A 14685-nucleotide genomic window follows, 5' to 3' on the forward strand; every position below is an offset into this window, starting at 1 on the left:
TATATATATATATATATTTATTTTTTTTATATACATGTATGTCACATTTATTATAATTATGTTTATATATATATATATGATAATAATTATGTTACACATATTAATGATGTTATATAACGAATATAACGAATAAATTTAAATTTCTTAGAAAATCTCATATTTACAAATAGATTCAAGTTTTATCCGTTATACTTTTCATTATTTACAAAATATAAAAATTTTCCAAATCTGTCCAATTACATGCGTTATGAATTACATTTATCAATGTCTTACTTCATGCAATAGCTGCAACGACTATGAATACACCGATGTTAACCTTGTAGCTTCTGCATTTACATATGCTAATTGAGTTAAAGCCACGTTGCATACCTTATATCAATGGCGAAAAAAGATTCCGCGTCGTCTTCCAATCAGGTATCGAGTATTACCTTGCCTCAATACCACTATCGCTTAATGTCTTCTCAATGTATGTATACACACATGTATGTATCTATATGTAAGATGCATGAAGAACGGTGTGTGCACATATTATATTTACGTGAATGTTATCTACCTCAAATCTGAATTAACTGTTATATATCCGTAATACTGATAAACGTTTTTATTCAACATTCATAACCTTTGCACATTAAACTATAACGAATAAACCATATATAAATATAAAGAGTATACACGCATCCTTAAATACGTGTGGAAACACATTCCGTATAGAATTTTCAAAAAAATCATTTAAAGATGTTGCATACTTATAAATAGCATTCTTATTATCAGGAATGCAATAGAATCAGTATGGATGAAGTATAAAGAAAATTTTACGCGTAAGAACGAATTGCATCTGCGTCATTGTATACCGTAGTGAAAGTATCATTCTACATCTCGACTTAGAAACATACTTCGAGTTTAGGCCACAGTTACATTAGACACATTGCATCGGCACACTAAGTTGCTCCTTTTCTCTACTTTCTTTCACGAGCGCCAAAAGGACGTTGAGTTGGTTGATCGTGTCTTTGGGACATGTGATGCAATGTCCTATCGTCAAATCGCTCTCATAAATTTCATAATCGTTACCACCTTCGGCCGTTTTATCGCCAAAGAAATGTATCTCATCGTAGCCTTGAATATGACGCAAGCAATATGTCTTGTCCCAACCAAACGGGAATACGTCGAAAGAAATTTGTCCCCCTTAAAAAATAAAAAAATATAGAAACAAAATATTAAGCACGAAACGTGAAAGATTCTAGGATCTACAATCAAAATTACAAACAATAAGTGGGTGATAAAAGCCAAACATCCGATAACTAATCAAGTGCAATGTCATTTACCAATACTGTAAGTCAGTGCCAAATCAGGAAACTCTTTCTTAAGAGTCTGTATAAATTTTTTGCGAATGTGATTTTCATTATCGTATTCGTTAAACATTTCGCGCTCCTTCTTGCTGCAATTTCGTCCTACTGGCGAAATATTCAACATGCCTGTGCGGAACTCTACAAAAGTTCCACGTTTGAATGGTAATTTCAATTCTGATATGTAATGCAATACAAAATTCAGGAAGTCTTGTAGCATATCCTCTCCGAGCATATCCTGAATTGACTGTAATATATGAGAATAATTTATGTGTGCGTATAATTTAGTTAATATTCTATTGCTGATATTCTCATATTACTTACTTGTGACGGCAAAGCCTTGCCATCCTTAAAAGCGATAAGGCCATTCTCTGCAAAAACATACTTGTACTTTTCAAACAGATTCTCACCACCTAGTTGCTCTTTAATTTTGCACAAATCAGATCCCCCAACTACCGCAATATCAAATTCTTTTTTCACTGTTTCCAAAAGGTACTTTTCTATATTGGGACTAATTGGCTATGAAAAATATAAGTATTTTGTTCAAAATACATTAATGTTTTATCCAAATAGTTATGAGTATTCTACATATTTAGCCAAGATATAATACCTGTCGTGGTTCAGTGAGTGTGCCGTCGACGTCAAACAAGCAAATAATCTTTTTTGACATTATGCAAAGTTATGTTTAAACAGCCAAAAAAACTGAAACACATGTGATCATTTCAGACATAAACATTGCTACAGATGTAAAAAAAAACGTGCTCGCAACGTGAGCAAAACATATAAATTATACATACAGGATAAAATAAGCGAAAGAACATATAGTCTTCTGAGATTAGTAGTAAGATACTCGGATAAAAGCGTGTTGTAACAAGTGACCAATTTTAAGATGGAGAAAAAGAATTATCAGCAAGCGAGATTTCAAATCACGTGCCGCATATAACGTTAAAGTAACGGATTAATAATCCCCTCCTTTTTTCCACTAACTTTAGCTGATAACCTAACCTGCTGAGCACTTAACCTCTCATACATAGTCAAAAGAAACGTATATTTTTTCTTCTATGCAGTTTCAATTTAGTCAACGCTGTCATCGTCAAGAGTCAAAAGATAATAGGAAAAAACTTGTGTCTTTACTGACATCTCTGTAATCCGAAATTGGTTAACAACCTCATGAAATAAGGGCATACATGATACATTTAGTACATATACGTGGCTAACTTGACGTATCTTGCCTCATGGTATATCATATGCGCCGATATGTCGCGGAACAGCTGTTTGAATAAATTATGGTTTTTGTGCATTATCTTGCTAGATTTGCGCAACACTGGTGCGAATAATGATGCGGCTCAAAAGAATGTGCTGTTACTTCTGGGTAATTCTTCTTCTCTTTTTTTGTCGCATATCTTGTAAAAATAGCTTGCGAAAGTATTATCGAATTAACAAGAACGAACTATAATCATAACTATATGGAAAATTATAATTATGCGCATAGATATGTAAGATAAAATAATATTAGAACATTCTTTATCTGGAGAAAAATTTTATATATAGACAGAAATAATTTTATATAGAATAAGGTAATTTTATATAAGTAAGCTTGAATCTGATTTATTCTATTTGAGATCATTCTTTTCTGTTTTTTTTATTTAATTCATAGCTGACGATGCAGGATTCGAAATGCGATCTTACTTGAATAAAATCTGTCAGACTCCTAACTTGGACAAATTGGCAAAAGAAAGTCTTTTATTCAATAATGCGTATACATCAGCCAGCAGCTGTTCACCAAGGTACTTTTAGATTCAAGTTGATGTCCAGAAAAGAAATAACTTGAGTTTTTAATTTATAGTCGTTCTGCAATATTGACTGGATTACCAAGTCATCAAAATGGAATGTACGGTCTTCATCATGGTGTTCATCATTTTAATTCTTTTGAAAATGTTCAAAGTTTGCCAAAATTACTGAAGAGAAACAACATTAAAACAGGTATTGCAGTTATAACTAACGAATCTACAATATTCATTCAGTATTCAGTATTCAGTATATCATTATTGTGATAAATAAACATTTTCTTCACATAGGAATCATTGGCAAAAAGCATGTAGGTCCAAGCGAGGTTTACCCATTTGATTTTGAACGTACAGAAGAAAATTATTCTATTCTTCAAGTAGGTCGTAATATTACTCATATTAAATTGTTAGTACGTGAATTTCTCTCATATAATAAAACACAGTAAGTAAAATTTTACACAAAATTAACATTAAATTAACAATTTTAAGTTTAAGTTAATCATCATATATAAAAAATTGCTTTAATTTATAAATATTTTGCAAAAAATTTCTCCAGTTATATTCAAATATTTGCAGACCCTTCTTCCTACTAGTTGCTTTTCATGATCCTCATCGCTGTGGACATACTCATCTAGAATATGGCAATTTTTGTGAAAAATTTGGCAATGGAAATGTCGGAATGGGTATTATCCCGGACTGGAATCCGATATATTATCAATGGGATCAAGTCAAAGTACCTTATTACGTTCAAGACACGGAAGCTGCTAGGAGAGACATTTCTGCCCAGTATACAACAATATCTCGTTTAGATAAAGGTACGTTTAGAATACAGATATTCATCCATATTTTTAACATATTATATGCAAGATATACGAACGTTATACAACGAAATGCAGCTGAAAGATGTATATATTTTAGGAGTTGGTTTAGTACTTGATGAACTCAAAAATGCTGGCTATAAGGAAAACACTTTGGTACTTTACACGTCCGACAATGGCATACCTTTCCCAAACGCTCGCACAAACTTATATGACCCAGGTATCACTTTTTAATTCAATTATATTTGGTAAAATTGCATTGTACGTACATAAACGCGGAGAGCAAATGGCAATAATGTTTCAAGAATTAAGATATCTAAGTATATTCTATAGAATATATATAGAATTTGCTAAGGAAATTGGTGAAACTATAATTATCTAATGACACTAATTGTCAATATTTAATCATCAAAGGTATAGCTGAACCGATGATGATTTCATCGCCAATACGCGGGCATAGAAAAAATAGCGTAACGTACAGTATGACCTCTTTGCTAGACATAGTCCCAACAATATTAGCTTGGTTTAATATAACTCACGAAAATCAGACGTCCGACGAAGTATCTCTTCCGCAGTTTACTGGCAAATCGCTTTTACCGTTGCTCCGTGAAGGTATATATACACGCAACGTACATTATAATCCATTAGCAAATCCGCACTGTGAAATAATTGATGTCCCATTATTAGAACCCACAGAAAACGGTACGGCGATCTTCGTTAGCCAAACGCATCATGAAGTTACCATGTACTATCCGATGCGTGCGATTAGGACTAAACGCCACAAGCTTATACATAACATCAATTACCGGATGCCATTCCCTATCGATCAGGACTTTTATGTATCCCCGACTTTCCAGGTAATCTGAAAAAGAAACATTCAACATATGTTATTTTTTTATAAGCATGTTGTACAAATTTATAAAAATTTATGAACAGACATAATATATACTTTATATATATTGCATATGTGTGCAGGATCTTCTCAATAGAACACGAAAACATGAATTTTTACCATGGTTTAAAACATTAAAACAGTATTATCAGAGACCAGAATGGGAGATGTATGACTTAAAATATGATCCGGAGGAATTAAATAATGTAGCCTTAAAGCCATCATTGAAGGTAATGGGAAGTTATATTAGAATTAATAGCAAGTATTTGTTTTCCTCAAATCCTGATAAGTTTAATAACTTATGTACATATATTTCCTGATTTTAGAACATATTTGTTGACCTGCAAGACCGATTGTTCAATTGGATGAAAATGACAAAAGATCCATGGCTATGTGCACCAGATGCTGTTCTCCAAGATACTGGAGTTAATAAAAATGATCCTCAATGTATGCCATTAGACTGGGATTCAATTTTATATTGAGATTATTTCCAGTATTTGTTACATTAATAGTGTTTACAAGTATCTTTTCTTTTTTACAACTTTCCATCTATATATTTATACTATATATTTACCAAGAAAATACTCAACAAAATGCAATATTCTTATAACTTCCACTGTATATAAACTAAATCATAATAGATTTTGTAATTAATATTTTATGTAATATGTATATATGCAATTTTCTTCAGTATTTGCATCAATTTTATAATACACAAAGCAAATAACAATGTAATGAATTTTTGTAATTTCAATATAACATCTACTACCTTCAGTTGAAGTTCTCCATTCTTCAGTAGCTCAAAATATTTATGACGACGAAGTAACTTTTGACATTGAAATATTCTTTATCGATCTTTCACGATATTTTGAGAGCATCTCATTTAGTTGACGAACATAAGTAGATGATTTGTTTACAGACTTCACTACTGCCTTCAATTCCGTTGCTATCTCATTCATCTAAAAATATATGTGATAAGATATATTATTTCCTATGATAAATTAGCAAAGCAGCAAAGATTATTTCAGGCATTAACTGTTAAAACATCTATAGAGATATATTGAAATCTTACGTATTGTTTGTACGTCAAATATCTGTTATATTTCTGATTGTTGTTGTAGATCTGCTTAATTTGAATCATAAAAACAAGGCTCAGAATAACGAGTCCCAACACAACTAGAGAATTCGAGTTTTGAAGGCCGCGTAAAACGAGCATCACACTTTGTTAAAATTACAGTTATTGATAATATAAATAAAGGCCGTTACATATTACCAAACTGAGCTTGAGCCGGCATATACATTTCAACGTTTAAATTTCCATACAATTTCAAACATTCATTGCTTTACAAAATTATCGAGCACTATTATGAATTACGAGTCATGATGCATGTACATTTAGATATGCGTTCGATTTTAAAAATATGATAGAGTAGAAGCGGAAGTCTGATTGGCTAGTCTAAGTCCTAGATGGCATTATTGGCATTATCGAACGAGCCAACACGAAAATGTATTATTGTCGCCAATCAAGTACTTTCTCTTGACTCACGACAGTCCGCGTAGTCGACTCGTGTTCGTACCGTAAACGTTGGAGAAAAAGGTTATAATTTCTAACCAGATCACCACTTTTTGAGCACGATGTACGACGACTACAACGAGGTACCGATTTATTTTAAGAAATTTACCAGTATATATCTAACATCGAATATCTGTAACACATCCACGTAACTTTTAATGTAATTTTTACATGATCTTATCGCACGGTTTATTCACAGTACGATACCTATGACGATTACGGGCCGTCAGATGAACAGTATGACCGAACGAGTTATCGGCAACTGCCCGAGATCGTGCGCAACTTTCTCGTATTCTTGCGCAATTGCATCAACGATGGCATGATCTTCGAGATCCAGAACCTCTATGAGAACTCGTTTCCCAAGATCTCGGAGCAACTGTTCGACAAGTCGCCATGGCCCGAGGCGTCCACGATCGCTCATCTAGTTGACAACGACCCAGTGTTCCTCACCCTCTACAAGGAACTCTACTACCGTCATATCTACGCTCGCATGCAGGGACCCACATTGGAACAGCGTCTGAATTCCTTCTACAATTATTGCGACCTCTTCAACTATATCCTGCATCCGGATACGCCGGTGCAGCTGGAATTACCTGATCAATGGCTGTGGGAGCTGATCGATGAGTTTGTCTACCAGTTCCAATCGTTTGCCCAATATCGTGCCAATTTATCCAACAAAACTCCAGATGAGATTGACAATTTAAACGCACACAATAAAATTTGGGACGTGCTCTGCGTTTTGAATGTTCTGCATTATCTGGTGGACAAGTCGAAGATCAAGAGCCAGTTAGAAGTATACGCAAGCGGTGGCGATCCGGATTCCGTGGCTGGTGCCTTTGGCCGGCATTCTCTGTATAAGATGCTCGGCTACTTCTCGCTCGTCGGTCTCTTGCGACTGCACTCGCTATTGGGTGATTATTACCAAGCCATCAAAGTGTTGGAGAATGTGGAGCTGTACAAGAAGAGTGCGTACTCACATGTGCCCGGCTGTCAGATCTCGACGGCGTATTACGTAGGCTTCGCATACATGATGATGCGTCGTTACGCGGACGCGATCCGCACCTTCTCCGGCATCCTGCTGTACATCCAGCGCACGAAGCAGCTGTTCGCGACACGCAGCTACCAGAACGATCAGATTAACAAGCAAACCGAGCAGATGTATCACTTGCTCGCGATCTGCCTGGTCCTTCATCCGCAATGCATCGACGAAGGCCTGCAGCAAGCACTGCGGGACAAGAACTACCACGAGAAGATGTACAAGATGCAATATGGCGATTTAACTGAGTTTGAGAACTGCTTCGTGTTCGCGTGTCCTAAGTTTCTTTCCTTGACGCCACCGAATCCGGAGAATCCTAACGAGGACTACGTTCGCGAAGCCATCAAGCATCAAACCCAGGTGTTCATGGATGAGGTGGTGCAACAGAAGATGCTGCCGACTATTCGCTCATACCTAAAGCTCTACACAACACTGCCCTTGAGTAAATTGGCGACTTTCATGGGCAGCAATTCGCGCTCCGACGAGAGCTGGGATCTGGACAAGGAGGTGAACGCGTTGACGATCCACTTATTATGCTTCAAGCACAAGATGAAGAATATTGTCTGGACGAAAGGCACGTCGGGATTAGACGGCAAATTCCAGTCCGGATCCGAGGTGTGTCATCATTTTTTCTCATTTTTTACTTTTTACTTACATTCTGTTACATTCTATACTTTTATATCAAAACGTTACTTTTACTATCAATTCTCTGTAGAATACCAATTTCTCTAGTTGAAAGTAACGCATTTTATTACTGCATCTTCCGAATTCACATTTGAAGAAAACAAGTCATGGAAAATATTCTCATTTTATACTGACGATAATCATGTCGTTCTTCTAGCTGGACTTCTACATTGACCACGACATGATTCACATAGCCGACACGAAAGTAGCGCATCGATACGGTGACTTCTTCATTCGCAAGATATTGAAGTTCGAGGAATTGAATCGCAAGCTGCATCATATAAAAATTTAAGTATTATCTCGTCAGGAAAAATTGCGAAGTATGGGAATAAAGGAGTTTTTAAAGATAAATATTAATTTTTATTAAACATTCTCATATTGTAGATTTCTCTCTGTAAGTTCGAAGAATCGCGAACGTCATATAAAAATTTAATTATCTCGGCAGACAAAAAGATGCGAAAGATACGGAGAAAGAGGAAATAAAAGAATTTTTAAAGATAAATATTTATTTTGATTAAACATCCTGAAATTGTAGATTTCCCTTTGATTACAATATAGATTACGATAAAATATAATGATCCGCGTTTGGCAGTGCACTGTGATATAATGTACAGATAATAGTAATTGTGTATGAGAATTTGCATTCATGTATTTCGTATTTCTTATCACATTCGAAATATCCATACACAATTCTGTATATCAGGACAAGTAAAATTTAACATCAATCGCATCTCGCGTTCAGCGTTCAGTAAAATCTAAAGTGCAACTGTAAAATCCATTATATATGTATATATACGCGATACATCTTGTCAATATAAATTACTCTAAACTTGACTCCATTCCTCCTCCGATTTTTACAGGCCCGAGTATAATTGTACGCCTCACTCATATAATGATAAATTTATCAATGAAATGTGAGGAAAAAGGCATTGATATTTTACTGCGATATTCAATATAATATTAAAATATATCATATATACATATTATCTTTGATAACAATGACAGTATAATACATAATAGTTGATATTCATTATAAATAACATTTTACGAAATAAAAGCTCCTCCCACCTTCGCAATCAATAAAAATTACATCGCGACTGAACTTCGCAAAGCTACTCGCGTCGCATCTCGCACGGAAAATGTACTTCTTTTCCAAATAACAATCGATCACTGTGTGCTCGACGTGGATGCGTTTTTGTCAACTTTCTCCTGCAGCGTTCGACATGCGGCAGTCAGGATGTTCGGCTTCAACGAACTGGCCGGCACCTTCAAGCTGTGCAGATAGTGGAAGAATCGATTGCCCCGCTTGTGATTGCCAGCAGAACGAAACTCTTCGGCGCGACATATTGTACGTGCAGTGGACAAGTAATCCGTCGCCATCACCCGGTGGTCCAGACAGGCGAACGTGACATGCGACAGTACTAGATCCACTCCTCGATTCAATTGATTTCGAAGTACGGTGGTGCTTGAATTTGGCATGTGCTTATTTCCGTTTGAGTTCTTGTACAGTATCCTGTCGCTTATGAAATTTGCTATATCCGCGCTGCAGCGCTGGGCCGCGGAATATAGCGACAGGCTCTCGGTTAGTGACAAGTTAGGCTGCGAGTCCGCTTCTGGCGAGTTCAACAGCGCGTCGTCGATGTCGATCAAAGACGACACCAGCGACAAACCGTCTAAATCGTCCGCCAAACTGCACAGTATATCGTTTTTCATTGTCCGTCCTTTGTATTTCTTGGCATTCATATCTTTCTTCGTATCGTGCCGTTTCAGCTTAATCGCAGGTTTGTATAAGTAACGTTGCATGTCTTGCCAAAGCGACGGTCTCACGGTTGTAGATTGATCGGATAGTACAGGCGGGCCGGACAGCAGCAGGTATTGCAATTGCAGCAGCGCCTTCCGTAGATCGCCTGCTTGCAGCAACTTCTAAACAATGAAGTGAATAATAAAGATCAATAAATAGATAAGCTCGTAGCATATGAATTATAACTATATACTTTTGTAAACGCGACATTTTTGTACGAGTAATTGCGATATTTCAATTTTTTTCTATTTTCGTCACATAAAATTTGCGCGATATCATCGTATCATTGATTCTCCTTTAAAGTAAGTGCGTAAAAAACAAAAATCTAGATAATATTATTAGGGCAGAAATTTAAGCTCTATTGAAGCCTTGTTAAGGTTAAGGTAGAAATATCGCGGGACTCACCACTAGGCAATTGTGCGGCAGCCTGTAACCCGTCTCGGCCAACGAGATTAACTCCAGCAAGGCGGACACTCTGCTGCCATTCACCTGTTGAAAGTAGATCTTATTCTGTTGCGGCGCCATTTTGCTCAAGTGCGGGCACACATTTCTGCACGTCATGACAATCGGTCTCTTGGTGTTCGACGCTAACTGGTACGCCGCCGAGACGAAGCCCTCGTCCTCCTCGAAGATGAGGTCGATGTCCTCTAGAAGGATCAGCGAGTTCTGCGATATCTCCGACACCTCGTTCTTTTTCGTGGCTTGCTCGAATGGGGACTTGCGCTTGTTCTTCTTGATTCTGTGCGACTTAGTGGCTTCCTCCAGCTCCTTCAGGATCCTCTTACCGGTTCGTCTGGAGGACGCGTTCACCTCCAGTACGCTATAACCGAGCTCCTCCGCTACCGCATACACACTCGCGCTTTTTCCGCTACCGTGTGGTCCCAACAACACGGCTGTTTGATTGCTTTCATTGTTGCACAAGTTGCTGCACGAGTCCGACGAGTAGAATTCCTCGCCGCTGCTGTAATCTTCTTTCGACAAAGGCGTCCTCCAACCGCTCAGCCAGTCCCTCAATTTAGCCGCGGCTTCTTCGTTCCCGACCACCTCTTGTGCGCTCATTGGCTTGTACTTGCATATCCACGTACAATTATGCGACTGACTCGTCTCCACGTTCTCCGCCAACGAACCTTTTCTATTAAGGGACTTCGTTTTCTTGCCTTCTTTCGTTCGTGGCAGCGGTTTTTTTTCAGTCTTGCCTTTGATCGCCGATATAGTTTGCCACATTTTTTGTACATTCGGACAACGTTCCTCCATCTCCAATAACACCAGATCAAAATTTCCTTTCACGGGCTTGTCGATTGCTTCGGTTACTTTCGAAGCTATTTTGTAATTAGTGATACACTTGTACTCATTAATGTTTATTGAAGGCAGATATTTCTTCTCGACTTTCGCAGGAAATCTGTGCTGGAATTTAAATTTGTTCAAATGGAAGTTTTTCTCCAACTGTGTAACATGACTGATGATGGGAAATGGTAACATGAGTATACTATTGTTTAGTTTCCTATCTGTATTTTTGTTCTCGCCATCGATTATATCGGATTGCAGGAATAAGCGTTTCGCCGCAACGACCGCTGGATCAGTTTTGCGTCGTTTCGTAAATAATGGTGCTAATTTTTCGTTTGGTTTCTTCAATATATTCTCGATAACGATTTCATCCTCGGAGTTGTCGGTTATCGTTATAACAGTTCCGCACGTGCCGTTGAATGTTTCTTTCGTTTTGCTAATTTTTTCTGATCCTGACGTACATGTATCAGAAGCCTTATTGTTAGCGGGAGAATCTTTGTCGATGTTTGCTTGAACGTTATCTTCCTGCTTACTAAATGACTCATTTTTCTTCTCGTTTCGTACTGTCGTATCGACATGTCCTTTGCGATGCTTTATGTGAGACTTATCGTTTTTTACATATACACCCATGTCTTTTTGAGATTTGTTCGTGATCACGTTGAATTTCGATCTGCTTCTCGGCGAGAATAGCTCGTCATCGGTTGTATCTACGTGTAACATTTTGAATATCAGTTTAGCGATATTATAATAAAGCTAAGCAATTATTTGCTAGAATATTATTTACATCAGCGATCAAAGTGTGAAAAAAATATCATCGCCATCAACCGATAAATATCGGGAGACTCCTGCTATATTTTACATCATATGTATTACATAAGAACAAAAAGGTTATATTGTTTTTCGATATTAAATTTTATACTGATACCATTACCATCCTGATTATCGTTGTCTTCGGAAGAATGTAATTTTATACGTAAAGACCAACGGGGTTTTTGTTGCTTCTCTTGCTTGGGGGTTAGCGGCAAAGTCAGATTTTCAGATGCTATGACATGAATATCATCTACTTTGGAAAGATCCATGTTGGCCTTCAGGTATCTTTTAATAGGATAAATCTTGTTCGAGATTGGCTTAAGCACTGGTTCAATGCTGGCAGTCTCGGTTCTATGCACATCAGCTTTTACGATAATAGTAGACACACATTTCATTTCTTTATTTGTTAATTCCAAAGATGATTTGCTGTGTGATAAAAATTGGTTATTACATGATTTTCAAAAGTTATAATAATATAATTGTAATATGATTAAAATTTAATATCTTAACATTAATTCAACAAATTTATTAATTATATAATTTTATACTATAACACACACAAATTATCACACATATACATGCATACTAATATAACAATTATATATTCTATATTACCTAAAATAATTCAACAAGCTTCCAGATAACTGCTTGTTATTTTTGATTGATAATGCAGAATTATCATTGTTTCCATTGTCACCTTTGAAGAACTTTAGACGATTTTCTATATTTTTTTCTATTTTCTCACCTTCTTCAGTCTCAGCAAGTTTTCTTTTTGAATAACCTTTCTTATCAGCTAATGCTATTAGTTTTTCCTTATGTTTGGCTTTCAACTCTTTAATGTCACTTGATTTTATGTTACATTCAATATCTTCTACAGATTGTTGTGGTAGAGACTTATATTGTATTGGTTTACTACGACTCATCAGAACTTGGAAGGCATTTGACTCTTCACGTTGAGAACCAATGTCATCACAAAATTTTGCATTTGATAGTCCTCTATCATGAATATTCTCCATCAGGATATCATTAGATGAATCAATTAAATTCACAATCTGTTTATTTTTATCTATTTCATTGTTTATATCTTGTGAAATATTTTTCATACTTTTAGGTTTATTTCCAACCAGTGCAACAGCAAACTTAAAAAAAGAATAAAATTTAATTAGTCAACTGTTCACAAGAAATAACCTGAATGATTCAGAGTTGATATTTCTGAATAAAGATATCATTGAAAATATATAATTCTCTATTATTTCTATTCATTCCAGAAACTTCTTTTATGAAAAAAATATCTAAAACTATAATCGCTCGAAAATATTATTAAAAATTAGGTACTTCCCAATAAAAGTAACATCAACTCTAATTTAGTCAAATTATGTGTACAAAATTTTTCTATTTTGTTTATCTAATACTTTGTAAATCAATAAAATATACCAGTAATTAACCGATTCTTGAATTCTATACCTTTTCAAAATGTCGCTTTGTACTGGAGCTAGTTAAATCAGACTTGACTGTTTCATCTTGTGAAATTCTGCTGTTGTCATTTGTTTTTCCAAAAGGACTCGGAGTCTTGTCGATCAGATCGTTCTTGCTTTCAATTATATTACATATCCTCTCCTCGGAGCCAGTACGAGATATACGGATCTTGACACGTTTACGTTTACGATTAGCCCTCACAATGAAGTCATCTTCTTGTTCTTCTTCCATATGTTCCTTGTGTGTATTATCATTGGAATCAACGATCTTTTTATCAATTCTTGAACCGTTCGCGAAGTATTGCTTGATATCCTTCATGTTTCGACGGACTGATAAAAATTTATCCACAAAAATAACACTAATCGTATTTCAGTGCCATATTAACTATTTACTGGTGGTGAATAAAATCAGTAGTACATCTATCGCACGGTAAAATGTTTTTATGTCACGACGAAGTAGAAATGTTCGGAGAAATATGCATGATAATCGTCGTTCATCTCCCGACGATGCGACACCATGATGGCATGCCTTCATCCGCGTCTTCCCGCCTTTTTAACTCACTTTCCAATACCTATAGATAGCAGTAGTGTGCAATAAAATAATTAAAGCAGAGAGAAGCTTAAAAGTGACTATCCAAGCCTTTTAGTTAACAATGATTTTTAAAACTGTTCGATACGTCATTTATGCCTATATTTGAGCTGAAATTATGTTCGTTACACCTATTTTCAAACGTTACCCGTAAAGTATCCGGTTAATGCATGTCCATGCTACACCTGTTCTACTTACAAACTTGGTTTTAGCTATTAATTTTGTAATATTACATAGAAAAATATGATATTAGATAGAGATTTTTTGTTACTTATTATTTTGGTAATTAATCAGATGATCAATTACGGAACGTATTTAATGGCCGTTACTACCAACCTTGTTAACTCAACCTTATTGGTTATTTTAATGCGATGATCTAATTCTATGGCTGTGTTCCAATATTCACTGCCAGCACTGCAATCTATAATATATGTGACACGAACTATGTATTTTTTCAGTACTGGCAGTAAATTTTGGAACACAGCCTATCTGTCGTTAATCAGTATTGGCAAATGCGATTGGTCGATTCGGATGGAATAACTAACCGGTGAAGTTAATCACAGTAGAAATGGGCATAGGATAGTTTAAGGCCT

General features: G+C 36.0%; 4 protein-coding genes across 9 annotated transcripts; 2 read left to right on the forward strand and 2 right to left on the reverse strand.

Annotated features, from left to right (window-relative positions):
• Positions 1–586: 586 nt before the first annotated feature.
• Pmm2 (phosphomannomutase) lies at positions 587–4606 on the reverse strand. 4 transcript variants are annotated; one of them, XM_011149501.3, is made up of 5 exons: positions 4488–4606; positions 1954–2045; positions 1668–1862; positions 1323–1590; positions 587–1182 (listed from the first exon to the last, which is right to left on the reverse strand). In XM_011149501.3, the coding sequence occupies exons 2-5, from the start codon at positions 2011–2013 to the stop codon at positions 917–919; spliced, it is 789 nt and encodes a 262-aa protein (XP_011147803.1). In that variant the 5' UTR covers positions 2014–2045; positions 4488–4606; the 3' UTR covers positions 587–916. The 4 variants fall into 4 exon arrangements, with proteins under 4 accessions (XP_011147803.1, XP_011147805.1, XP_025155958.1 ...); XM_011149503.3 differs by lacking the exon at positions 4488–4606 and adding an exon at positions 3033–3051; XM_025300173.1 differs by lacking the exon at positions 4488–4606 and adding an exon at positions 2349–2367.
• Positions 2530–5614, forward strand: Sgsh (N-sulfoglucosamine sulfohydrolase). The gene is made up of 10 exons (XM_011149500.3): positions 2530–2715; positions 3001–3130; positions 3190–3326; positions 3422–3572; positions 3707–3945; positions 4049–4168; positions 4363–4560; positions 4636–4805; positions 4924–5070; positions 5167–5614. Exons 1-10 carry the CDS (start codon positions 2601–2603, stop codon positions 5320–5322), a joined length of 1563 nt encoding a protein of 520 aa, XP_011147802.1. The 5' UTR covers positions 2530–2600; the 3' UTR covers positions 5323–5614.
• A 757-nt stretch (positions 5615–6371) lies between these two features.
• On the forward strand, positions 6372–8967 carry eIF3l (eukaryotic translation initiation factor 3 subunit L). The gene is made up of 3 exons (XM_011149507.3): positions 6372–6496; positions 6613–8064; positions 8291–8967. Exons 1-3 carry the CDS (start codon positions 6476–6478, stop codon positions 8423–8425), a joined length of 1608 nt encoding a protein of 535 aa, XP_011147809.1. The 5' UTR covers positions 6372–6475; the 3' UTR covers positions 8426–8967.
• Positions 8968–9120: 153 nt separating this feature from the next.
• Positions 9121–14340, reverse strand: elg1 (enhanced level of genomic instability 1). 3 transcript variants are annotated; one of them, XM_011149504.3, is made up of 6 exons: positions 14241–14340; positions 13493–14075; positions 12644–13167; positions 12144–12454; positions 10340–11925; positions 9121–10056 (listed from the first exon to the last, which is right to left on the reverse strand). In XM_011149504.3, the coding sequence occupies exons 2-6, from the start codon at positions 13820–13822 to the stop codon at positions 9301–9303; spliced, it is 3507 nt and encodes a 1168-aa protein (XP_011147806.2). In that variant the 5' UTR covers positions 13823–14075; positions 14241–14340; the 3' UTR covers positions 9121–9300. The 3 variants fall into 3 exon arrangements, with proteins under 3 accessions (XP_011147806.2, XP_019699160.2, XP_019699161.2); XM_019843601.2 differs by having other exon boundaries at positions 13493–14340; XM_019843602.2 differs by having other exon boundaries at positions 12150–12454; positions 13493–14339.
• Positions 14341–14685: the final 345 nt, after the last annotated feature.

This window comes from Harpegnathos saltator, unplaced genomic scaffold (assembly GCF_003227715.2).
Source record: "Harpegnathos saltator strain DR-91 unplaced genomic scaffold, Hsal_v8.6 scaffold33, whole genome shotgun sequence".
NCBI lineage: Eukaryota > Metazoa > Arthropoda > Insecta > Hymenoptera > Formicidae > Harpegnathos > Harpegnathos saltator.

What these genes read in the sequence shown, in the direction of transcription:
- Pmm2 (XM_011149501.3), bottom strand. Translation starts at nt 2,013, where the DNA reads ATGTCAAAAAAGATTATTTGCTTGTTTGACGTCGACGGCACACTCACT. An exon ending in CACTCACTGAACCACGACAG is followed by an intron (nt 1,863 to 1,953) that starts GTATTATATCTT and finishes TATTTTTCATAG; the next exon opens with CCAATTAGTCCCAATATAGA. An exon ending in GCAAGGCTTTGCCGTCACAA is followed by an intron (nt 1,591 to 1,667) that starts GTAAGTAATATG and finishes CATATATTACAG; the next exon opens with TCAATTCAGGATATGCTCGG.
- Sgsh (XM_011149500.3), top strand. Translation starts at nt 2,601, where the DNA reads ATGTCGCGGAACAGCTGTTTGAATAAATTATGGTTTTTGTGCATTATC. An exon ending in GCCAGCAGCTGTTCACCAAG is followed by an intron (nt 3,131 to 3,189) that starts GTACTTTTAGAT and finishes TTTAATTTATAG; the next exon opens with TCGTTCTGCAATATTGACTG. An exon ending in CCTTAAAGCCATCATTGAAG is followed by an intron (nt 5,071 to 5,166) that starts GTAATGGGAAGT and finishes TCCTGATTTTAG; the next exon opens with AACATATTTGTTGACCTGCA.
- eIF3l (XM_011149507.3), top strand. Translation starts at nt 6,476, where the DNA reads ATGTACGACGACTACAACGAG. An exon ending in TGTACGACGACTACAACGAG is followed by an intron (nt 6,497 to 6,612) that starts GTACCGATTTAT and finishes GTTTATTCACAG; the next exon opens with TACGATACCTATGACGATTA. An exon ending in AATTCCAGTCCGGATCCGAG is followed by an intron (nt 8,065 to 8,290) that starts GTGTGTCATCAT and finishes TCGTTCTTCTAG; the next exon opens with CTGGACTTCTACATTGACCA.
- elg1 (XM_011149504.3), bottom strand. Translation starts at nt 13,822, where the DNA reads ATGAAGGATATCAAGCAATACTTCGCGAACGGTTCAAGAATTGATAAA. An exon ending in AGCTTGTTGAATTATTTTAG is followed by an intron (nt 12,455 to 12,643) that starts GTAATATAGAAT and finishes TTTATCACACAG; the next exon opens with CAAATCATCTTTGGAATTAA. An exon ending in TGCCGCACAATTGCCTAGTG is followed by an intron (nt 10,057 to 10,339) that starts GTGAGTCCCGCG and finishes TTCATTGTTTAG; the next exon opens with AAGTTGCTGCAAGCAGGCGA.